The sequence below is a fragment of the Microcaecilia unicolor genome, chromosome 1 (genome assembly GCF_901765095.1).
Source record: "Microcaecilia unicolor chromosome 1, aMicUni1.1, whole genome shotgun sequence".
NCBI classification, from domain to species: domain Eukaryota; kingdom Metazoa; phylum Chordata; class Amphibia; order Gymnophiona; family Siphonopidae; genus Microcaecilia; species Microcaecilia unicolor.
Genome location: NC_044031.1, coordinates 640,438,197 through 640,464,211, shown reverse-complemented (window position 1 = coordinate 640,464,211; position 26,015 = coordinate 640,438,197). Strand labels below are relative to the sequence as shown.

Sequence of the window (26,015 nt, the reverse complement as noted above, 5' to 3'; positions counted from 1 at the left end):
AATCGAAAAAAGAAAGGCATTTTAAGCGTGAATTTGGGTCACTTTTTTGGACCCTTTTTTTTCACGAACAAGTCCCAAAAAAAGTGCCCTAAATGACCAGATGACCACCGGAGGGAATCGAGGATGACCACCCCTGACTCTCCTAGTGGTCACTAACCCCCTCCCACCCACAAAAATCAACATTAAAAACTTTTTTTTCCCAGCCTGTATGCCAGCCTCAAATGTCATACCCAGCTCCATCACAGCAGTATGCAGGTCCCTGGAGCAGTTGTTAGTGGGTGCAGTGGACTTCAGCCAGGTGGACCCAGGCCCATCCCCCCCCTACCTGTCACACTTGTGGTGGTAAATGGGAGTGCTCCAAACCGCCCCCAAAACCCACTGTACCCACATCTAGGTGCCCCCCCTTAAGCCATAAGTGCTATGGTAATGGTGTAGAGTTATGGGCAGTGGGTTTGTGGGGGGATTTGGGGGGCTCAGCACCCGAGGGAAGGGAGCTATGGACTTCAAAGGTAGTTAACTTTTTTTTAATTGTTACAACTGCCCCCTAGGGTGCCCGGTTGGTGTCTTGGCATGTGAGGGGGACTAGTACACTATCCTGCTTATAATCGAAAGAGAAAAACGTCTATATTTCGACCCAAATCGGGAGATGGGCGTTTTTCTCGCAAAGGCGTCCAAATCGGTATAATCGAAAGCCGATTTTGGGCGTTTCCAACTGCACTCCATCTCGGAAACGAATAAAGTTGATGGGGGTGTGTCGGAGGCGTGGTGGAGGCGGGATTGGGGCATGGTTATCAGCTGAGGAGAGATGGGCGTCTTTAGCTGATAATCAAAAAAAAAAAAAAAAAAGGCATTTTGACCACGATTTTGGGTCACTTTTTTGGACCCTTTTTTCTCACGAACAAGTCCCAAAAAAGTGCCCCAACTGCCCAGATGACCACTGGAGGGAATCGGGGATAACCTCCCGGACTTCCCCAGTGGTCAGTAACCCCCTCCCACCAAAAAAAAACCCCACTTTAAAAACATTTTTTCCAGCCTGTATGCCAGCCTCAAATGCCGTACCCACTTCCATGACAGCAGAATGTGTTCGATCCTGTCACAGCCTTTCCCTGGGTCAGATGTGGCTCTCGGGTGCAGTCATGGGCGTAGATTGGGGGGGGCGAGGGGGGGCATTGCCCCCCCAAACGAGTCGCACCGGCGAACTGGGGGGGCTTAATTGTGTCTTCCCCGCCGGCGCTGCCTCGGTCTCTGACTCCCTGCAGCATTTTTGTCCGTCGCCGTCAGCGCTGCCATTCATTCTCACAGGCAGCCTCGTTCCCGCTCCCCTTTGCTGCGACCACTCCTCCGACCGGCTCTCTCTGATGCACTTCCTGTTAAACAGGAAGTGCATCAGAGAGAGCCGGAGGACGCGGCAAAGGGGAGCGGGAACGAGGCTGCCTGTGAGAATGAATGGCAGCGCTGACGGCAACGGACAACAATGCTGCAGGGAGTCAGGGACTGAGGCAGCGCCGGCGGGGAAGAGCGAGGCAGCATGCTGGCTGGTGGCAGGGAGACAGGGAGAGACAGTCACAGGAGCACTGTTGAGGTGATGGGGTAATGCTAGGTAGAGGTGAGCGAGAGAGGTGGGGAATGTTGGTGGGGGGAGATGCATGGGGGAGAGAGAGGGAGAAATAATACTGGATGTGGAGGAGGAGGGAGGGACAGCAAGAGAAAAGGGGAAATGTTGGAACATGGAAGTGGGAGGGAGGGAGACAGAGAGAGATGCTGTATGGGGATGGGAGGGATGCTAAAAGGGGAAGGAAGAGAACGAAAGAGATAGATGTTGGGCCCAGGGTGCAAGGAAGGGAGATACTGAGAGTGATGTGGGCAGTGGGAGAGAAGAAGGAGGGAAGAGAGGTTGTACATGGGGATGGATGAGAGGGAGGGATAGATATACACTAGAGGGGAAAGAGAAAAAGAGGGAGATTGTGGATCCAGGGACAGAAGGGAGTGAGGGAGAAATGCTGGACAATTGGAGGGAGGGAAGAGAGAGAGGAAGAAATGCTGGACCACAGGGAAGTGGGGGCTGGAAGATGCTGGGGTGTGGGTGTGTGTGTGGAAGGGACAGGGAGATATTAGGCTACAATGGGAGAAAGGGAGCAGGCATGCTGGGCTAGAAGGTTGGAGGGAGGAAGATGCTGCAAATGGTGGAACTATTTGGGAGAGGCCAAAGGGGAGGTGGGAAGGAAACAAATGAGAGGATGATAGTGATGGGGGGGGGGGGCAGAAATGTGGTAAGGGAGAGTTGATTAAAGATGAAAGGAAATGAAAGGTTGGAGGAAGGACAGAGAAGAGGAATGGGGCAGCTAGTGGGTGAGAGAAAGAAATGGAATTTGATAGCTGAAAACTAAAAAGGAGGAGGATGAGGACGAGGGTGAAATTTAAGTGATCAGAGAGGAAAGAGCTAAAAAAGAAATAATGTGTCAAAGGTAGGTGTAGTGAAGGAATGGAATAAGACAGGAGAGAAGAGAAAAGACAAATGGACAGCAAGCAGTTGAAGGAGAATTAGCAGAAAGACAGGAAAAGAGGAAACTGGAACCAGCATGAAACAGTAAAATGTCCAGACAACAAAGGTACAAAAAAGTATTTTATTTTGAATCTATTAAATGGAATATCAAATGGAAAGAAGACACTGCATAAAACAGAAGACACTGGGACCAAAGCGAATAGAAAAACTAAATGATCAGACAACAAAGGTAGAAAAAAGTATTTTATTCAGAATTTATTAATTGGAATATGTCAGCTTTCTGTGAAATTTTGCATGTAAGTTTCAATTTTTCTGGTATTGCTGCATGCTGAGTCTGACTTCTTTAGTTAACTTTCCAGTTCAGTATTTTGCCTTCATATTTTTTGCTTTCTAGTTCCTTGTGTCATGTCTGTTGTGTCATGTGTTTTTCACGAGGTAGTGTATTGGTGTTTTAGAGCCTGGTGTAAATACAGTTCTGCCTTTTCACGCATAAGGTTGCAGCTCGTCCTGTCCTTGGAATTAGTGCTGTTATGGTTTAGTATGGTTATGAGTGTGTTTTTGCACAAGTTTGTGTATAGTGTGTTGCAGTGGAGAGATTGTGTGTTGGCTTTACTGAGGTGGCACCAAAACATCAGAAAGGGTGTAGAGCCTAAATCATGACACACTACCTCTTGAAGGATCTACATATAGAGCTTATGCATTTCTAAGGTCAACACTGGCATGGTATGGGAAAAGGGGTGGGGAAATACTACTGGAGTGGAAGAAGGAAAGAAGGAAGGGAGAAAGAGCTGGCTTGATATCTCATACATATTCATTATGGTTATTCCCAAAAAAAGCCAGCTCTTTTTCCCTTCCTTCCTTCCTCCATATTAGCATATCATTTGCATATGTATATATGCAAATGAATATGCTAATATGCTCCGCCCCATCCTTTGCCCCCCCCCAAATGAAACAGTCAAACTACGCCTATGGGTGCAGTACAGGGTCATATCAGCATTGCATTGTGGTGGGTGTAGGGTATTGGGCTCCGTGATTTCATTAGCTTGTGTTACAGTCTCACAATGTTGGTAGTTGGTAGGCTCTTCTCCCATGGTGCTTTTTCCCCTGCCTACTGGGTCAGAGTGTGCCCTGTTGTGTTTCCTATTGTAGTCCATGCGGTAGTGGCCATTTTTGTAAGCCAGTTTTAGTTCCCTTTCCTGTGTTAGCCACGTTAGAGAACTTAGTTCTTACCTTGAATGTGGCTGAAAGAGGGCATTGTACAGCACTCTGCCAGCTCTGACCTACTGCTAATCTCAGTACCAGGGACACTCGTTGCCAGTGGGGCACAACCTCTGATCTGCAGTTAACTATGAGTAAGCGCGGTTATTCCAATAAAGGACGTTTTCGGAGAGATTAGTCTTCAGGTGTCAACTGGTGTGCCAATGTTATACAGCTAAAAAATGTGTAAGTTAAGGAGAAAATCACTAAGAATACTTGCAGTTAACAACAAGGTGGAGCCTCATATCTTTTTGCACGGATATTCATATCACTCCCCTGGTGACTCTATCAACATGCATGGGTTTAATCAGCGACTAAAACTACCTCCACCCTAATGTTGTAATTGCAATAGTATTAACTTATATTGCCACACCATCATGTGCAAATATATATATATATACAACAAAAGACACTTAGCTTAAGGAGCATATAAACTCCATCATTCAGACTGGCGTGTGTAGAAGCCCCGACAGTGCCTGTTTCGCTATGCTTCTTCTGGGGGAACTCACACCATTTAGCTGAATCGTGTCTGGACACAGCTGCTTAGTTAAGCCTTGCCCCGGAAGAAGAGGACCTCGACTGGCTCACAGAAACAAAACATTGCTGGCTGATCTGCAAGGCTTCATTCTGTTTCTGTGAGTCTGACGTCCTGCACATACAACATGCAGGACGTCAGAAACAGAACGAAGCCTTCGCAGGAAGAAGAGGACCTCCTCGGCTGGTGGGGATTGGGGTCCCCTGCCAGCAAATGTAGGCGACAGCGGGGGAGGGTTGGCAGCGGGAGGGGGGTTGAGAGGGTCGTCAGCAGGGATTGTCAAAGTTGGCAGCGGTGGCAGGGGGAGGGGGTCGGCAATGGTGGGTGGGGGTCAGCGGCGGCGGGGGGGGGTTAACAATTTGCCCCAAAAACTTTATAGTAGATCAAATTATAAACTTATTTTAATTCTTTACATATAACCTAGATCTTATCTAAATCAGACAACAATAATCAAATGATCCAGGTAGTTTTTAATTTATTTCCCTTATTAAACCCCCAAAACCTATACTACAATTCATAAAAAAATGTATAAAGATTTTTATGTGCTCAGAAAATAATCCAGTGCCTAAAACAAATTAAATTGTGAGGCATCCTTATCTCAATCATTGCACATAAGCTGCACATGCTTCCAGAGTTTTAAAGAGGTTTGTTGAATGCCTCACCTATTAAATTTGTTCTTTCAGGATATTGGCATCTGGGATCAGGTCAGGAGGAAACTAGCAGTGTGCAACCTAAACAGTTTCATTTTGTTTAGTTGCCTTGTTGATTATGGAAATTTTAATTTTGTTCATTTTGTTTGTTTCAGGTGCAATACTTTTGGAAAGACTACACACTATTGTAATTTTTTTTTAATTCCCCATGGGTAAAAACACGTACATCATTCCATCACATGAGTATTTTTATGTACTTTGAGGGCCCTTTTACTAATCCGTGTAAGCATTTACGTGCGCCCAATGCACGCCAAAATGTAGTTACCGCCCAACTACCGTGTGGCTCTTGTGGTAATTTCATTTTTGGCGCACGTCCGATATGTGCATCTGAAAAATATTTTTTTATTTTCGGGCGTGCCTAATGGATGCGCACCAAATGGCATTTGGTGCTTGTAGGCCATTACCGCCCGATTACCACATGAGTCTTTACCGCTAGATCAATGGCTGGTGGTAAGGTCTCAGACCCAAAATGGACACGTGGCAATTTTCATTTTGCCTCACGTCCATTTTCGGCAAAAATGTTAAAAAGGCCTTTTTTTTACAGGTGCGCTAAAAAATGGATTGTTGTGTGCCCAAAACTTGCGCCTACACTATCACAATCCATTTTTTGTAAAAGGATCCCTGAATGAGGGTATATCTGGGGGCAGAAATAAGGTGGAGAATGTAACAATATGTATTAAAGATATTTTTCTTTCGCATGGAATTTGTTCATTAGCCTTAAAATGTTTAATGCAATCAAAACTGATTTAATTCACGTTAACCTATAAATGAACACACACAATCAATTTGCATGCACTATAAAGTTCTAAGGATGTTAAACTTTTTAATCCATCTAAATGTAATCCACCTAGAATTTTAAGATACCACAGACTATAAGGGAGTCTTTTACCAACCAGTGGTAAAAAGTGTTCTGCATGTGCCCTTACTTACGTCATTCTGGCGTGCTAAAGCCATTTTTACCTCTGGGATAAAATGGATGAATTTTCTACTTTTTCTATTAATGGTCCCATGATAATTTTGCCATTAGGACATGGCCATTAAAATAGATTAACATTTGAGCCTCTATTGCCTCCCACTATGTAGGCAGTAAGATATCATGAGCTAAGCATGCATTAATTGGTTAGCATATAGCAATGTAGCTGCGGTAACTTTTTGTGCCAAAAAATAAATGTTATTTTTTAGCACATAGATAGTATGCACAAATGTCAAAATTTCCATTGAATGCCTCAATGCCCCACGGTATAACATTTTTTGCTGCAGTAAGCATGCATCAGCACTTACCACAGTTTTGTAAAAGGGACCCTAAAGCTAAATGTGTGGAACAAACAGAAAAAAAAAATATAAAGATTAGGGGAGAAATCCAAAAATTTCCCAACTATATAATTTTTTCAATAGAGATCCCTCACATCCATATATTTTTGATTTTCAGAACTGTGCACATTGCTTATAAAAGAATTGAATAGTATTAATGTGAATTTTAATCAAGAATAATATTCTTTTTTCCTCTCATACTATCAACAGTCCTCCAGTAATATCAACTGTTGAAATGGAAGGCAAAAACCAGACTTTGGTGACAGAGTTCATCCTTTTAGGATTTTCGGACCTTTCCAAGCTAAAGAATTACCTTTTTACTCTTTTTTTTGTCATGTATATTCTCACTGTAGTGGGAAACATCGGTATTATCATATTAGTTAGGACTGATCCTCGGCTTCATACACCCATGTACTTTTTTCTTGGTAATTTATCATTCATAGATTTCTTTTATTCTGCAACCATCACCCCCAATACATTGGTCAGTTTTCTAGTAGAAGAGAAAAGCATCTCCCTGGCTGGCTGTGCAACTCAACTCTACTGTATCGCCATGCTGGCAACCTCAGAGTGTTTCCTGCTGGCGGTGATGGCATACGATCGTTACGTGGCAATCTGTAACCCCTTGCTCTACTCTGTTCTGATGACTCAAAGAGTGCGCATTCAGTTAATGACTTCTGTGTACATAGGTGGCTTGTTACATTCATTGATACAAACCAGTAATGTTTTCTCTGTGTCATTCTGTGGTCCTAATGTGATCAACCATTTCTATTGTGATGCTCCTCCAATATTAAAGCTCTCCTGCTCTGATACATTTGTCCATGAAACTGTGCTCTCTGTCTTTGCTTCCTTTGTTACAACACTGCCCCTGCTGGTGATAGTTCTGTCTTACTGCTACATTCTGTCTGCCATCTTAAGGATCCGCTCTGCTCAAGGGAGACGCAAAGCTTTCTCCACCTGCAGTTCCCACGTTATCACGGTGACTTTATTTTTTGGGACAGTTATCATCATGTACGTAATTCCCAGCTCCAGTTTTTCACTAAGCAAAGATAGGGCACTGTCTGTAGTATATGCGGTGATAATTCCTATGGTAAATCCCATAACCTACAGCCTGAGAAACAATGATGTCAAACAAGCCCTGAGAAAAGTCATAGTGAGAAATTTGATTTTTAAAGTTGTGCATGGGTTACCATGCATACCATAAAACATTAAAAAGGCTAATAAATGTGTTTATCAAAAAGATTTATCAATTTAAAATTGAAAGAATAAATTATTATGAACACATCCTTATATAAACTAGTAAACTGAAAAAAAATGCAACTTAATAATATGAGTGATTACTGTGTCTTTCCTTTTAAATATTAGCTAAAGCGAATGTGGGCCATTTAGGGCTGGATTCTCTATATGGTGACTAAAATCTAGGCATATCCGACTCACGTGCCTAGTGGTATTCTATAAACCACATTTACTTTCAGACATGGTTTATATAATAGTGCATAAGCAAGGTGGATGTGCAGGGGGTGTTTTATGAGCAGGATTAGAAACAAAAGCATGTAGATTGCATTTTCAAATGTATACATGGAGGTCAATATTCTGCCAAGACTGATAACGCAAGCAACAGTGATTTCTAATTTGTTTGTTGGGATGTGGTATATTTTGGCTAATGGAAAAAACAAAATGATGAGATGTACTAATAGAAAATTCTGTTTCTAAAAATGTATTAGTGCAAAAAGAGGGGGTAGATACTTCTCTTCTTTCACTAGCTTTCCACTGGCTCCTGGACCAATTCAGATAAAGCTCAGGTTGCTGACAGAGCCACAAAATGTCATCTTGGGTATTACAGTAAGATATTTAAGTAAACACTTGATGGTTTTCTCCCCCTGCACAGTTTGTGCATTCTGAAGGTGACTTTTTTAGAAATACCAAGGTTAGCAGGCATGTAGGAGTGATCCTTGCAAAGGTGAGGCCACCTGACTGGACAAGGTTGGAGAGAAACCATAACATTTTTAAGTAAAACTTAAAGATCTGGTTATTCATAATTCATGGTTCATATTTATTTGAAATACCACAAATCAATAACATATTTAAACTGTTTACAACAGTCAATTAAAATTGGGAGCAGACAGACCAGGTGGGAGAGAAAGGAGAGAGGAGAGAGTGGAAGGCCACAACATAAAGAATTAAGTTTTACATCTTCATAAATTTTGAAGAAAGTAATTACTCACAATTAGGTAATCAATAGAAATAAAACATGAAAAAGAAAATAAGATGATACCTTTTTTATTGGGCATAACTTAGTACATTTCTTGGTTAGCTTTCGAGGGTTGCCCTTCTTCGTCAGATCGGAAATAAGCAAATCTTGGTAGATGACAGTATATATGAGACATCAAAGCATTTCAGTGACAATCTAACAGGGTGGGGGTGGAGGTGGATGGGTGAGACAGGGGGATATGCATTGAGACAGGAGAGTGACAAACAAAGCAGTACAATTTACAGTTTTATGGCTTATAATGGGCTAGAAAGCCCAGATCTCTGTTAAGTCCTGTCTGGTGGGTGTCAAAATATTTAATCATTCTGACTTCAAAGGTCTTACGTTCCTGTATTGTTTTAAAGTTACCTTTCAGGATTCTTACTATGAAATCACTAGTACAGTGTTCTGTTTTTGTAAAGTGTTGCCCCACAGGCGTGGCATCCTGGCTGGCAATGGCATTTTTCATGTGGCTTGTTTCTCCAATATAGCATCCTTGGTCACATTTTTTACACTGGATGATGTATACCACATTGGAAGATGAGCATGTGAAGGCTTCCTTTATGCTGAATATTTTCCTTTGTGAATGACTGTGGGGTCCTGTGAGATGTTTTGGCATAGTTTGCAGCTGGATATATTGCAAGGATGTTTGCCATTCTCTTCTTTTTAAGTCTGTGTTGGGAGCTTACTTCTAATTAGCTTGTGTTTTAAGTTAGGTGGCTGTCTGAAAGCTAGCACTGGTGGGGATGGGAATATCTCTTTCAGTCATTCATCCTCCTGGAGTAGAGGCTGTAGATCTTTTATGATTCTTCTTAATTTTTCCAGCTCTGGGTTGTATGTCACTATAAGGGGGATTCTGTCTGTGGCTTTTTTTTCTTTGTACTGTAGTAGATTTAGGTAAGAGGGGGACAGGGAGAATGGAGAGATGCCATGCCGTGACTGCAAATAGAGAAGCCGATACAGGGAGGGGAGTTTATAGAGTGCCTAATTGTTATCAGAGGAGAATTTATCATTAGTTTGGTGGGAAGAAAATAGATGATCCTTTGGGGCCCTTTTACTAAGGTGCGCTGAAAATGGCCTGCAGTAGTGTAGGCGCATGTTTTGGGCGTGTGCAGATCCATTTTTCAGCGCACCTACAAAAATGCCTTTTTAAAATTTTTGCAGAAAATAGACATGTGGAAAAATAAAAATTGGCATGCACCCATTTGGGGTCTGAGACCTTACCACCAGCCATTGATTTAGCGGTAAGGTTTCATGCATTAATCAGGCAGTAATAACCTATACATGTCAAATGCCACTTGACGTGCATCCGCTACGCATGCCAGAAAATAAAAATATTTTTTTGGATGCGCATATCGGACAACGTCAAAAATGAAATTACCACAAGAGCCATGCGGTAGCCGGGCGGTAAAAAGGCCCCTAAGTGAATATCTGAATTTTTTTGAAGGAGAATTCAGTTTTGATGTCTAATGGTAAACTATTCCAAAGAGCTGAAGCTAGTACACTAAAACAAGAATTTCTTATACAGTCCAAACTGTGTTGCTATGGCCAGACAGTATATCATTATAGCCAAACTGCTGTTGGATGATGTGGAAACTGAGGAGAATCAGAGGATGCTTTCTGAAAACCAGAAAAGGCATATCAATAGTAATAATAACACTTAAAATAAATGCAAATAAAGACAGCAATGCTGTCGGAAGGAAAAGCTGATATAAGATATCTGGTGTGTCTCTGATGGTGGGTTGCTGAAGTAATGTAACTCTGTCTTCCTCCAAAGCCTTAGTATATCCTGCTTGTTTTGATGGATAACCTCTTGTAAGAAATCTTTCACTCGTGATCTTAGCTTGATCATTGAAATCATCGAAGTTGGAACATGTATGGCAAAGTCGAAAAAATTGACATAGTGGCAAATTGTTTTTCAGACTCGGATTATGGTAACTTGAATAATGTAAAAATGTGTTCCTATTTATTTACTTTTATGATCAGCAGCTGTTCTAGGGGCTGATCCCTCCTTAATCTACTGTAATTCCATCAAGATTTTTCACTTTTTCCCGAGTCATTCTCCATTTATTTTCTCCGAGTTCTTCCCCTTAATTTCCTTGAGTGTTACAGCTTTTCCTCTCAGCTGGGCTGAGGTTCTGGCCATCTCCTGAGGTGGCTAGATACAGACTATATAGGCAGAAGACCACAATTCTTTTACAAGCAACTGAACTGTAAATTGGATTTTCTTTGTTTATTCTGAGTACTACAATAAAGAAGATTTGCTTAAGAATTGAGAGTCTACTGGTGAAGCTTCTGCTAGGGGATGGTTTATGCTGGCTGTTTAAGCTACTCTATACTTTGCCTACAACAGTATACTTGCCTAGAACAGTACAGTTGCTAAATGGATAATGGAATATCTATGCAAATTCTTCATATTCCAAGAATCACAATCAGGCTTCAAACCATAGTTCAGCACTGAGACTGTCTTAACCAATCTAATTGCTAATTTCAGAAGGCAAATACGCCTGGGTAAAAAGATCATATTACTACAGTTTGACATGTCCTCAGCTTTCAATATGGTAGACCATCCCATCTTACTAAGGCTGTTGGATGACATTAGGATTCATAGAGTAGTGCACAGCTGGTTTGAGGGATTTCTAATGTCTAGGTTGTACCAAGTGAAAATGGGCAACACGATCTTACCACCCTAGAAAGCTGTCAGCGGAGTACCACAAGGGTCCCCTATCTCACCCACCTTATTCAATATAATGATGATCCTGTTAGTAAAAACATTAGCGAAACAAGGCCTTCACCCATTTATCTATGCTGATGATGTGTCCATATTCATCCCTTTCAAGAAAGACCTAAGTGAAATTACAGACACGATTAAAACAGGGCTAAATACAATGGTATCCTGGGCATCAGCTTTCAAGTTGAAACTAAACGAGAAATGATACAACTTCTTGTAGTGACATCACCTTGCTGCAACATTATATACTCCAGCATCACTATAGAAGGATCTCCATACCCCATTTCTGACCACCTTAAGGTCCTAGGAGTGATTCTAGACCAAAAATTGTCTTTTGAAAAACAAGTGGAAAGCATAACATTCAAAATGTTCCACATGATGTGGAAACTGAGGAGAATCAGAGGATGCTTTCTGAGAACCATATTCTTCTTGTTAGTACAGTCAATGGTACTCACTCATACTGACTACTGCTACTACTACTACTATTTAGCATTTCTATAGCGCTACAAGGCGTTCGCAGTGCTGCACAAACATAGAAGAAAGACAGTCCCTGCTCAAAGAGCTTACAATCTAATAGACAAAAAATAAAGTTGCAAGGACTGATTATTGAAAAAGTTACAGATAGCACAAAACATAGTGGCCTGGTTGATTTTCAGATGCTCACGCTTCAATAGTGCCAGTCCACTGACATTGGCTCCCTATCAGGGCACGTATATTGTTCAAGCTATGCACCATGATCTATTGAATACTTTTCAGCACTGCTCCAGACTGTATGAAAGACCTAATCAGCTACCACCAAAAATCATGAACACAAAGGCAAGAAATTATCTAACCCTATTCTACTCAAACTGTCAGAAAATGTATACAAGTCAGTCTACTCAGAAGGGTTCTTATACATAAGCACCAAATGGTGGAACTCTCTTCCTAAAGACCTGAGACACATGAACCACTACCTAGAATGTCATAAAAATCTCAAAACTTTTCTCGTCAGAAATTCTTCCCCGAGAACAATACTGCACAGCCGAGACTAAGAATCGTTAACCCCCTCCCCCACACTTATGATCTGCATTCCCTGATATAACACAATTGATGCTACCAAATATGTTAATACTTTAAAATTTGTTAGCCACATTGAACCAATTCATTTTGGAAAATCATGGGATATAAATGCTGTTATGAATAAATCAAATAAAATACTTTGTTTTGATTTGCTATAGGAATACCCACTGTTTCATTTGGTTTTCAGTTCCAACCCTGTCACAGTTACTGCCCCACCAAACCCTCCAACCTCCTCCCCCCCCCCCCCCACCACCTGCAAGCACCCTGCAGATCTTGCCTAATAGGCATTACAAAGCAGGGGAGGAAGTAAACTACTACTATCAATGAATATAACTTGTGCACGGTATTTGGTATACTTACGTCCCTAGGGAAGGTGACTTGAGCATTGTAGGTGGTGGTGGTGAGTCTCTCCCATGCCCTCCTATACTAAAGATAGAACCTTCTGTGGCCTGGGAGGACAAAATACTGCTTTTCTTTGAGAAGAAAGAGCATTGCTAGCAGTTTCTATTAGCAAGCAAGAAGCTTGGCTACCTCCTCCTGAGAGGCATTTTTGCTGATGTCCCCGCACACATAAAGTCATGAAATCATGATGTTTTACATGGTTGATGTCAAATCAGCACTGATCAATTTGTATACAGTGTGTGGATATTGAGGTATATTCTATATATGGCATGGAAATTCAGAGGTATATTATATATACTGCGTAGATTAGGATTTTAGGCATATAGGTGGGACACACCCAGATTTAGTCACAGGAATGACCGCTAGGTATATTCTATAAACCTCATCTAATTTTAGGTGAGATTTATAAAATAAGCCTAGGCGTATTTTTTTCTGCGCCAATTTTTCAAAATGCTTTATAAATTTATAAAAGCACCACTGCATATTCTATGATAAGCAGCATAGAATCTGTTTTACTATTCTGGAATCTTGCCAGGTTCTTGTGACCTGGATTGGCCACTGTTGGAAATGGGATACTGGGCTTGATGGACCTTCGGTCTGTCCCAGTATGGCAATGCTTATGTTCTTAGTAGCGCTCTAGAAATGTTTCTTAACTGAGTCAGACCAAAGATTCTTTAAGGCCAGAATCTAGTCGGGGCAGGAACCCAAAGAACTGATCAATTCCACACTGCCTACATAGGCATTAGTTAAACTATGTTGTCTCGTAGGCACATGCTACCTTTAATCTTTCCCTCTCCTTGCTTGATTTATACTGAATCACCCTACAACATTTCCTTTCTGTTTCACCTGCTGTTCTTGTCGTGTAAGTTGGGAAAGCTCCTAAAAGTGATGACACTTATAACACTTCCTGTGAGGAACTGTGTTTTATTAGGAAAAGGACATGAACCAATTATGATAGCTCAGCATTCAGCAGTATATTACATGTGCATAATAGAAATGTCAATAAATGTATTTACGGAATACTTTTTACAGAGATTACTTTCCTGAGAGCTGATTTAACATCTTTATTTCTCAAGCTGTAGATCAGAGGGTTTAACATAGGGATGACCTGTGTGTAAACTACAGAGACTGCTCTATCCTGAGTCTGGGAGTAGCTGGATGGTGGGCGTAGATACATAAAGAATATCGTCCCATAGAATAATGTGACAGCGGTGAGGTGAGAGGCACAGGTGGAGAAGGCTTTCCGCCTCCCTTCTGCAGAGCGAATTCTCAGGATAGTGGAGAGAATGTAAGTGTAAGAGACCAGAATGATTGTTATCGAGCTCATGTCAGTGACACTACCACAAATAAATAGCACCATCTCATTGACAAAGGTATCGGTAGAGGAAATCTTCAACAATGGAGGAATGTCACAATAGAAATGATTAATTGAATGAGACCCACAATAGGACAATCTAAAAGTGCATCCTGTCTGTAATAATGACTGGAGAGAGCCGACTATATAGGCAGCAGCAACCAGCTGTATGCAGAACCTCTTACTCATAATGACTGGATAAAGCAACGGGCTACATATTGCCACGTAACGATCATACGCCATAGCCCCCAGTAGGAGGCACTCAGTGGTACACAGTGTAATAAAAATAAACATCTGAAGAGCACATCCAAGAACTGTTATGGTTTTATCTTCTTTCACTAAGTTAACTAATGTTTTTGGAGCAATGACTGTGGAATAGCAAAGATCCAAGAAGGACAAGTGACTGATGAAGAAGTACATGGGGGTGTGAAGGCATGGAGATTTTCTTATCACTCCAATGATGCCAGTGTTTCCCAGCACAGTTACCAGATACATAACCAGGAATCCCAGGAAGATTAGGCTCTGGAACTTGGCTAGATCTATGAATCCCAAAAGAATGAACGCAGTTGCACTGGTGCAATTAGTTCGGCTTTCTTTTTGGTCCATGGCCATTACCTATATGCACAAAAAAAGCAAAGATTAAATACAGTTGAATTTCTAGCTTGTATTCTAATATATTAAAATCACTCATTAGAACTTAGGCACACTGCATTACATGGAGGCATATTTTCAAAGCACTTAGCCTTCCAAAGTTTCATAGGTTTCTATGGAACTTTGGAAGGCTAAGTGCTTTGAAAATGAGCCCCTATATAGTGTGCTGAGCGAGTTGTGCGCATAAATTCTAATTATTGCCAATTAGTGCTCATTATTGCTTGTTAAGAGCTATTATCAAAGCTGATTAGCTTGTTAAGCCAATTAAGTTATGCATGTTGTTATAGAATACTCTTGGATTTTGGTGCGGATCTCTAGGCATGCTATATAGAATCAGGGGGCCAAAGTTGCATGCTGAAAATTGGGCACACGCCCAAGTTGCATGCACAACTTAATTGATTGACGTGCCCTTAACTAGCAATAATTGGGTACTAAGCCAATTATTGTAGTTTTTTATTTAAACAATCTCTTTGGTACTTGTTCTTACAATGCACTGTTACATAAATATAGATGGGAACAAGTGTTTACTCTAATAAGGCAACTGCATTTGGTTATAGAGGAAAAGACTTCAGACTCCCGGTCACAGCTGTTTATACTCAAACTAAACTAGCTGACCGCTCTGCTATGCGTGTCTGACATTCAGTTCACGCTGGCGAGAATCCTCATCAGTCAGAAAAACCTCTAGTACATCGATCTATCAATTTCATATATTCCTTCGATGTGTAACTATTACTTAGATAATACTTAGCTGTGGTTTGTGCTAGGGCAAATTCTACTAGTCCAAGCCCAAAAATTTCTATACCACCTATAACTAGGTGGTTTACAAGATAACATTCATATTACTCAAAAAAGAAAAAAAAAGAACTACATACGTACACCATAGAATCAATTTCAAATTAGTTCAGTTCTTCATAAGAAGTTTTTAAAAAGGTAGACACGAACAGTTGTGTTTTCAACAACTTTCTATATTGTTTTTACTACTTCATTGTGTCATGTCCCCTACCTCAATGCAAGCGGCGTCCTCAGGCTGTGCAGGGTCCCGTCGACACGCACACTTGACTGATACAGCCCTGAGCCATGTGTGTGTAGTTCTCTGGCTGCAGGCTTCTTGATTGCTTTGCTTCCACCCACCTGGGTCTGCTCTTCCTCTGCCTGGCTTCCCTTGCTTCTCTCCTATTGGTTTTCCGGTTCTTCCTTCCCCTGCTCTTGTCCTATGGTTGTGCCCCTTCTCCCTGCTGATGTTAGATGCCAGCACTTTATAAGCTGAGCTCTCCCTAGACTCCTTGCTTCGGCTTCTACTTTGGTAGGTGTTACTTGCTCAGTAGTGTGCTTTTCCTCTACTTTGTTCTTCGTTGTTGACTTAGCCTGTACCCGGATTACTCTCGTGTCTGCTGCCCGCCTACTGGCCTTGCCTGTACCTAGATTACTCTAGTGTCTGCTGCCTGCCTCCTGACCTTGCCTGTACCTGGATTACTCTTGTGTCTGCTGCCTGCCTCCTGACCTTGCCTGTACCTGGATTACTTTCTTGACCTGCTGCCTGCCTACTGACTCTGCCTGTACCTGGATCACTCTCTTGCCTGCTGCCTTTCTGGCCATCACGTTCATCATCCCGCTTCCTGCTCCATCTCATAAGCCCTGCAGGCCGCCCGCACCTAGGGGCTCAACCTCTGGGGAATGGCAGTCAGTGCAGGTGAAACCCGGGGTTGTCCAGCCACCAAGCAGAACCTGGTCCATGTACCGGGCTCGGCAGCGCGCTACTTGGTACAAGAACTCACAGGTCTGACACATTGCCAAACCTATCCAGACAGTGCATTCCACAAATTGATACTAGTGGAACAAAGGCTGTGACTTGAGTGTCAACATAATGCAATTGTCTAGTCACATCAGTTGAAAGAAACATGGCAGTTTCAGACCTCAGTGTACGTCATGGGCAATAAATCTGTAGTGCTTGTTTCAAATAAAAAAGAAGGACTAGCTGAACAATAGTCAATACTTTAAATTGAAATCAAATAATTGATATCAGTTCATTGGAATCAGTTAGGATTTGCAAACACAACTGGCTATATGCTATTCTATAAGACTCGGCGCTTAACTCTCATAGCGTATATCTGAACAGAGGGTGTGGTCAGGTGGCAATGAAACTGGATTCTTATAAGTTGTAATCTGCTTAGAACTGTGAGGTAATAGTAGGATAGAGGACTGGTTTACAGCCTTGGAAAACCCACAACATGTTAAACAACATCACCGGCATATGTCTCATGACGCTATGATTTGAAATAATTATTTTATCCTATACCACTGTACTTCTACCAAAACATTGCCAGAAAATCTGTACTACTGTCCTTTTCTAAATTATGTAATGTACATATACTATTCGACAAGAATTAACTCACCACTATTGAAGCTCATGTTGGACAGAAAGCTCTTTAATGACTGTCTTGTACTCTGAAATATATAGAGAAATACACTCTAGGGAAATACAAAAGCAATAGTCATTTTCTATTCTCAGAAAAAGATAAATATTTATTTCTCCCTCTGTTATAATTCAGAAACATGCATTTTGTTAGTAGAAGATAACATTAATTGTATTGATTAATGATTTATTTTAATTGCTTGGATTTTATCAGGGGATTTAAAATTATTTTATAGACCTATGGGACCTGATTACAGAAATGCTATAACCGCCTGATAAGCAATTTGTTACCTTCTTGGTGTTAACTAGAATATGAGAAAAAAACTATCCAGCTCATTACTGCTTTAGCAGTCATCTCAGAAAATACATTTATGAACTAGTATTGAAAAGGAGTTTTGCACTGGCTGCCAGATGGTCAATGTGGAACTCACTTATCTATAGATATTCAAAAAATTACAGATACATTGGGCCATTTAGGGGGAAGTTTTCAAGGAGCAGTAAAAGATGCCTTTTATGCAGGGTTCAGCAACCTGCATATCTCAGTCCCAGAAGTTGCTGAATCCTGTGGTAAAAGAATAATGCTGTTTGCGAACTACATCACAAGCAACCTTATTCTAGTGGCCCAGGAGCATCAGCCTGCAAAACTGAGCCTGATGTTCCTGTGCCGACAGAGCAGGTACCCCACAATTTACTATCTATCACTCAAAAGCCTTACTTGCCCCCCTGGCTCCAGACCCCCCCCCCCCCCCCCCCCAAGCTCAAGCCTCACCCACTCCCACCCCCCAGCAGTAGTTGCACAAGACTATTGCTAGGGGTGCTATTTTGCAAATGGCACCAGGCTGAGCAGGAGTGACTGAGCATTGCTCCTGCCTGAAGACTTCCTGGACCATCAATATTTCAGAGGGTAGCCCCATTAGGGCATCAAAAAGGCTCTCATAAGTTATGCAGAGTGTGACCTGAATATCCCCGTTATCTGGATAAGTTCTTGCACTAGCCATATTATCTAGATATTCTGTGTTGGGCACTATTCAGATAGTGACACTGAGTATCTGGATATTTTTGACTGCTATGGCCAGTGTTTAAAAAATAATTTTGACCGTGGTTACTGAATATTGACCCATACTCATTTAGTGATGATATTCTGTCACTAAATGGAAAATTAATTAGAGATGTGAATTTGTTTGAAAGGAGCATCATATAATTAAACAACAGAGAAAACAGGTTGCTATCCAGTATCCTTAAATTTCAGGGGGTTTTCCTAGTGTTTTTAATAATTATCAAGCATGAACAAGCCTCAAACAAATGACCAGTTGCTTGCAGAACATCTGTCTTCCAGGAGGAGCTATTCTGCCTCTTTGGAGTCTGGTTCTAGTAAACCCATTCCTAGCTCTTTCTTATAGTTCTAGTAATCCAATCCTTGTTTCCTAGTTCATCCAGCAGGAACCATGCGAGAAAAGGCCTGGCTATTTCTGCCCCATCTCTGGGTTTGTTCCATGTTGCTTCAGTTTTGTTTTCTTGTCCCATTGTGCATTTGGTTCCTGTTTTTCCTTGCTTCCCAACGGCTAAGGATTTCAGACTCTTGTTTGCCCATTTTGTATTAGACGTTTTTGGTTTCCAATTGCACTCTGCCTGAACCCAGTTTTCTCCTCACCCCTCTACTGTTTGAAGGTTTTTGGTTTCCTATTGCACATTGCCTGAACCCAATTCCCATCCTCCACTACTGATTGAAGGTTTTGTGTCCTTCTCAGTTAGGATTTCGGTCCTTTTTCAGTACAGAAACAGTTTTCAGTCATTGTTAGATAATGCTAGATGTTTTCTTAGTGAACAGAAATGTGCAGTGTTGTTGCAGTTTGATATTTTGGTAGCATTTGACCTGATGGATCATAAAATTGTGTTGCTGTTGCTTGAGGGTATTGGTATTGCTGAGAATGTGTTATACTAGTTTGGTGATTTTTTTTTGTTCGATCTTATAGATTTAGAATTAAGGATGTTTTCTTCTCCCTATGGAAGAACATGTAGAGTTCTCCATGGATCTCCTCTTTCACCACTACTCTTTAATGTTTTTCCTAACATATTTAGGTTTACTATTGGGAAACAATAAATTTTTACATTACATCTATGCAGATGACATTTCAGTCTTGATTCCATTTAATTCCATCTCTGAAACTGATTCCATGTCGATTCAACACTGTATGTCATTATTATATAATTGGACATTTTGTCACAAATTGAAATTGAACATAGAAAATACAAAATTCTTATGTTTTGACATCAATCCAGTGAATATGCCAAGATCAATTAACATCAATCAAGTTACTTTTGAATTTTCTCCAGTAATTAAAAATTTGGGTTCCTGATTGATAACGCTATAACCTTACTACTACTACTACTACTTAACATTTCTAGAGCACTACTAGGGTTACACAGCGCTGTACAAATTAACAAAGTACATAAGTACATAAGTAGTGCCATACTGGGAAAGACCAAAGGTCCATCTAGCCCAGCATCCTGTCACCGACAGTGGCCAATCCAGGTCAAGGGCACCTGGCACGCTCCCCAAACGTAAAAACATTCCAGACAAGTTATACCTAAAAATGCGGAATTTTTCCAAGTCCATTTAATAGCGGTCTATGGACTTGTCCTTTAGGAATCTATCTAACCCCTTTTTAAACTCCGTCAAGCTAACCGCCCGTACCACGTTCTCCGGCAACGAATTCCAGAGTCTAATTACACGTTGGGTGAAGAAAAATTTTCTCCGATTCGTTTTAAATTTACCACACTGTAGCTTCAACTCATGCCCTCTAGTCCTAGTATTTTTGGATAGCGTGAACAGTCGCTTCACATCCACCCGATCCATTCCACTCATTATTTTATACACTTCTATCATATCTCCCCTCAGCCGTCTCTTCTCCAAGCTGAAAAGCCCTAGCCTTCTCAGCCTCTCTTCATAGGAAAGTCGTCCCATCCCCACTATCATTTTCGTCGCCCTTCGCTGTACCTTTTCCAATTCTACTATATCTTTTTTGAGATACGGAGACCAGTACTGAACACAATACTCCAGGTGCAGTCGCACCATGGAGCGATACAACGGCATTATAACATCCGCACACCTGGACTCCATACCCTTCCTAATAACACCCAACATTCTATTCGCTTTCCTAGCCGCAGCAGCACACTGAGCAGAAGGTTTCAGCGTATCATCGACGACGACACCCAGATCCCTTTCTTGATCTGTAACTCCTAACGCGGAACCTTGCAAGACGTAGCTATAATTTGGGTTCCTCTTTCCCACATGCATCACTTTGCACTTGTCAACATTGAACTTCATCTGCCACTTGCACGCCCATTCTCCCAGTCTCGCAAGGTCCTCCTGTAATCGTTCACATTCCTCCTGCGACTTGACGACCCTGAATAATTTTGTGTCATCGGCGAATTTAATTACCTCACTAGTTATTCCCATCTCTAGGTCATTTATAAATACATTAAAAAGCAACGGACCCAGCACAGACCCCTGCGGGACCCCACTAACTACCCTCCTCCACTGAGAATACTGGCCACGCAATCCTACTCTCTGCTTCCTATCTTTCAGCCAGTTCTTAATCCATAATAATACCCTACCTCCGATTCCAAAGGAGCTTACAACCTTCTCTCTTAGACTATTGCAACTTGTTTTTAACAGGTCTTCCACTAAGCCATCTCTCTCCCCTTCAATCTGTTCAAAATTCCGCTGCACGACTTATATTCCACCAGTGTTGCTATGCTTATATTAGCTCTCTCCTCAAGTCACTTCATTGGATCCCTATCCATTTCCGCATACAGTTCAAACTCCTCTTATTGACATGTTTCTCTGCCGGAGATGGTGAACGCCTCTATGGTACTATGTAAGCCACACTGAGCCTGCAAATAGGTGGGGAAATGTGGGATACAAATTTGAAAATGTTGAGTTAGAAGGAACAGGTGCAATAATGTGCCGGTTTTCTGTTTTTTAGCTTTGAAAATACGTTTCCCTGAAGACGCTGTCACAGTGAAACATGGCTCCACATCGGGAACAGCAATGGGGATATGAATCTGGTTTTAAGCACTTTGAAGCACTGACATTTGGGTGTTAATTGATCAGCAGCATCACACAACCCTGCACTAGACTGAATGTTCCTACAAGATAAGTGTTATTTCCATCTGAATTCTCCTGCAAAGGAGTGTTATTCACAACTGAATTTTCCCTTGAAGGTGGTAGGCAGGCAGGATCTGTACTGTGATGGTTTAGGGTTGTCGTATGGTGTCACAGTGAACCATGGTAAACTGGCACAATAGCACATTCTGAGCACTGCATATTAAAAAACAAAAAAAATAACTTTAACAGGAGATTGAATTTACGTGTTTTGAATTTTCCTAGATTGATGGGTGTATCCCCAATTGATATGTTTGTAAGATTTTTGAAAGAAAATCTGAACTTTCCACAGGAAGTAGTTCCTCCATTAAATAAGATTTATTATATACCTAGCACAATGAAAAAGGTTGAAGGAGAGATATCAAATGATTTACAAAATGTCACAGCAATTTTGGAGCAATCTATGGATGATGCAAATGAAAGAGGGACATTGATGGTGTCATTTGTTTTTCAACAGGACTTGAATGCAATCATGAGATTATATTTTAAATCAACTAACCGCATCTTTGCAGGTCAAAAGATTTGGCTCTACCCCGACGTGACAAAATCAACTCAAGAAAAAAGAAAAATGTTTCTCTCTATGAGGTCAAAAGTAGTAGATATAGGGGGAACCTTCCTCTTGGCTTACCCGTGTAAATGTCTCATAAGGTTAAATCAGATAAAATATGTCTTTTATGTTCCTGATCAGCTTAAATCCTTTCTGGAAGCAGAACAAAGTCAGAGTTAAAAGAAATGTTCTGCTTCCAGAAAGGAGTTAAGCTGATCAGGAACATAAAAGACATATTTTATCTGATTTAACCTTATGAGACATTTACACGGGTAAGCCAAGAGGAAGGTTCCCCCTATATCTACTACTTTTGACCTCATAGAGAGAAACATTTTTCTTTTTTCTTGAGTTGGTTTTGTCATGTCGAGGTAGAGCCAAATCTTTTGACCTGCAAAGATGCGGTTAGTTGATTTAAAATATAATCTCATGATTGCATTCAAGTCCTGTTGAAAAACAAATGACACCATAATTTTTGGAGAAATTAATTAGCATTTTGAATTTTGTAAAACTTCACTATTTCCTGCCCCCTCTTTTTCCTTTATTAGGTTTTGAGGTCTAAGGAAGCCAAATTGTAATTGAATGTAAGTTTGAAATGACTATATTTGTATGAACTTTATGGCTGTGTTTAACTTGGCAGTATGTTATATCTGTTAAAGTTTATGTAAACAATAATAAAAATTATTAATCATAAAAAACAAAAAAAGTACAAAATAATAAAAAAGAAAAATATATTTTTATGAGCTGAATGTCATATCATAAGATACTGGTGTGAATGTTATACTAGCATTTGAATTTCTAACACCAGATTACATTAAATAGAATCCTAAAGTCAATTTTTGAAAATAATAAGAAACAGCATAAGGAATCACAAGTCAAATGCAAGGTGCAAGGAACGTGAAGAGAGACTTTGAAAAAAAGATTGCGATGAGGGCAAGCATATAGTAAAAAAAAGTTTTAGGTATATTAAAAGCAAGAAGCTGGCAAAAGAATAGGTTGGACTGCTAGATGACCGAGGGGTAAAAGGAGCACTCAAGGAAGACAAACTCGTAGCACAGAGATTAAATGAATTCTTTGCTTCGGTCTTCACCAAGGAAGATATGGGAGAGATACCGGTGCCAGAAATGGTATTCAAAGCTGATGAGTCAGAGAAACAATGAAATCTTTATAAAACTGGAGGATATAATGGCACAATTTGAGAAACTGAAGAGTGTCAAATCTCCTGGGCAGGGTGGTATTCATCCCAGAGTAATATGTAATTTATCTTTAAAATCAAGCATTTTAACAAAACATTGTAGGGTGGCCATTGTAATGATGATTTTTAAAAAGGTTTCCAGAGGAATTCTGGGAAATTATATACCAGTGAGCCTGACGTCAGTGCTGGGCAAAATGGTAGAGACTATAATAAAGAACAAAATTGCAGAGCATATTCAAAAGCATGGATTAATGAGACAAAACCAAAATGGATTTAGTGAAGTTAAATCTGGCCTCACTAATCTTTTACATTTCTTTGAAGGGGTGAACAAATGTGTGGGGGCTGGGCTGAATGACTGACTGGCTGGGTTCACATCAGGCTCTGCAACTTAGATTAAATAATACACTTTCTGATTATTCACAACCCAAACTTCTACTGACTTCTGCTCAGTCTGTGTTGAGGCACCAGTCCTCAATTTTACATTGAACTTCTTTCATTTATTTTGGCTGGAGAAAGGAAACTTTTATCTTTCATTCATATTATAAATAAATCTCCTCATACCCTATGATTGGAGCTGGATCTATATTTACATCTAACCTTCCTCTTGGACAATGAAGAAAAAGCCTACAGCAACATGCATCAATTGGACCATCCAAGGAAATCAGAACCAGAAACTATAAAGTTCATATCTGCAATCCCTGAGTTAAAAATGTATTTTAACTATATAACTATTTCTAAAATTCTGAATCAGTTAGATTCCTTAAAACTAAAGTCAAACATCAATCTGCATTAAGTCTTCAAAGGAATTCATATAGAAGTGCCAAGTACAGCCTTTAGATTGTAAGCTCTGTCAAGCAGGGACTGTCTCTTCATGTTCAAGTGTACAGCGCTAAGTACATCTAGTAGTGCTATAGAAATGATAAGTAGTAGTAGCATTTGTTTCTGTATTGCTGGAAGCCTTTGATCTCACAGGCCCGGTCTGAATTTACAACTTTAAAAAGGTCTTTTAGATTACTTAAAGCCTTAACCCTGCATTTCCAACTAGTAAAATTGCTGATCCACAGAGTTGACTGCAGTTCCACCCAGTGAAATTTTGCCTAACTAGCTTCTGACTCAAAAAATGTGCCTTGGTCCCACAGAGCATGAGACTTTGAGCATCCCAGTGGTGTGTGGGAGAGGAAACCATAATCCCCACAAACCAAACAGAAGATAAAAGTGCAAGAGGTCAAATACCTACATAACAGTACTTAAAGATCATCTCATTGCCATACCAAAGCTACCCCCAGCACCCCTAGACCACCCTTGGGAACTATGGTGAATGCCATATCAGCTGCAAAGAAATCCTCGATAATCCATACATGAACAGCATTTGACATCCTAGAAATAAGTGAAGCCTGGCTAGATGAAAGTGGGGGTTTATCACTGGCTGAACTTTGCACAACAGGTTTCAATATCTAACATCAACCAAGCCAAGGGAAATGGGGTGGAGGGGTAGTAGTCTTGATTCGGGATACAATCAAACTGCACAGAATATCCATTCCCCACCTACATGAATCAGAATCTCTTTTAATCCAACTTGAAAAGGAGAAACCAATCTGGCTGCTCATGGTATACTGAGCACCTTGTAACAACACATTATCTGTGCAAGAACTCCCTGTCCTGATTACTCAAGTGACCCTGAATTACCCTAGGCTGGTGATCATGGGAGATTTCAATGTACACATCAAAACCCCAGATACTACCACAGCTCCCTTTCTGAACACGGTGACAGCACTAGAATTTACACAGGTGATCAATTCTCCAACCCAAGAAAAGGGTCACATATTAGACCTGGTATTGTACAAAGGGGTGGATATCCCAGAATTCTGGGATAACAGTATTGAAATAACACCCCTATCATGAACAGACCATTTTCTAATTAAATTTTCCCTAAGTGACAACCTGAAAGAAATGGCACCTCCCAGAGTTTAGAAGGGATTAGAGACAAAAAAGCTGACCACGGAGTATTTCATAGAGGCTTTGGACTATTCACATGTGGATAAAAAGACAACTACAGTGTCAGAACAGGCTGACATCTAGAATACACACTTAGCCAAGACCTTAGAGAAAATGGCACCACTAAAAAGGTCTTATGCCCCACTCACAAATGCTTACCTTGGTTTTCTCAAGAACTTCGGATCCTTAAATGTAAAGGACAGAAACTGGAAAGGAGATGGCGTAAATTTCACCTGGATGAAGACAGGCTAAACTGTAGGAAGCACATGACAAAGTATCGCCAAGCCTTAACAGCAACAAAAATATAAGTACATAAGTAATGCCATACTGGGAAAAGACCAAGGGTCCATCGAGCCCAGCATCCTGTCCATGACAGCGGCCAATCCAGGCCAAGGGCACCTGGCAAGCTTCCCAAACGTACAAACATTCTATATATGTTATTCCTGGAATTGTGAATTTTTCCAAGTCCGTTTAGTAGCGGTTTATGGACTTGTCCTTTAGGAAACCGTCCAACCCTTTTTTAAACTCTGCTAAGCTAACCGCCTTCACCACTTTCTCCGGCAACGAATTCCAGAGTTTAATTACACGTTGGGTAAAGAAACATTTTCTCCGCTTTGTTTTAAATTTACTACACTGTAGTTTCATCGCATGCCCCCTAGTCCTAGTATTTTTGGAAAGCGTGAACAGATGCTTCACATCCACCTGTTCCACTCCACTCATTATTTTATATACCTCTATCATGTCTCCCCTCAGCCGTCTCTTCTCCAAGCTGAATAGCCCTAGCCTCCTTAGTCTTTCTTCATAGGGAAGTCGTCCCATCCCCGCTATCATTTTAGTCGCCCTTCGCTGCACCTTTTCCAATTCTACTATATCTTTCTTGAGATGCGGCGACCAGAATTGAACACAATACTCAAGGTGCGGTCGCACCATGGAGCGATACAA

General features: G+C 40.9%; 2 protein-coding genes across 2 annotated transcripts; one reads left to right on the top strand and one right to left on the bottom strand.

Annotated features, from left to right (window-relative positions):
• The first annotated feature begins 5,445 nt into the window (after positions 1-5,445).
• Positions 5,446-7,517, top strand: LOC115461089 (olfactory receptor 1020-like). The gene is made up of 2 exons (XM_030190658.1): positions 5,446-5,455; positions 6,559-7,517. Exons 1-2 carry the CDS (start codon positions 5,446-5,448, stop codon positions 7,515-7,517), a joined length of 969 nt encoding a protein of 322 aa, XP_030046518.1.
• Positions 7,518-13,765: 6,248 nt separating this feature from the next.
• LOC115460520 (olfactory receptor 1020-like) lies at positions 13,766-14,713 on the bottom strand. Its single transcript, XM_030190288.1, has one exon. It carries the CDS (start codon positions 14,711-14,713, stop codon positions 13,766-13,768), a length of 948 nt encoding a protein of 315 aa, XP_030046148.1.
• Positions 14,714-26,015: the final 11,302 nt, after the last annotated feature.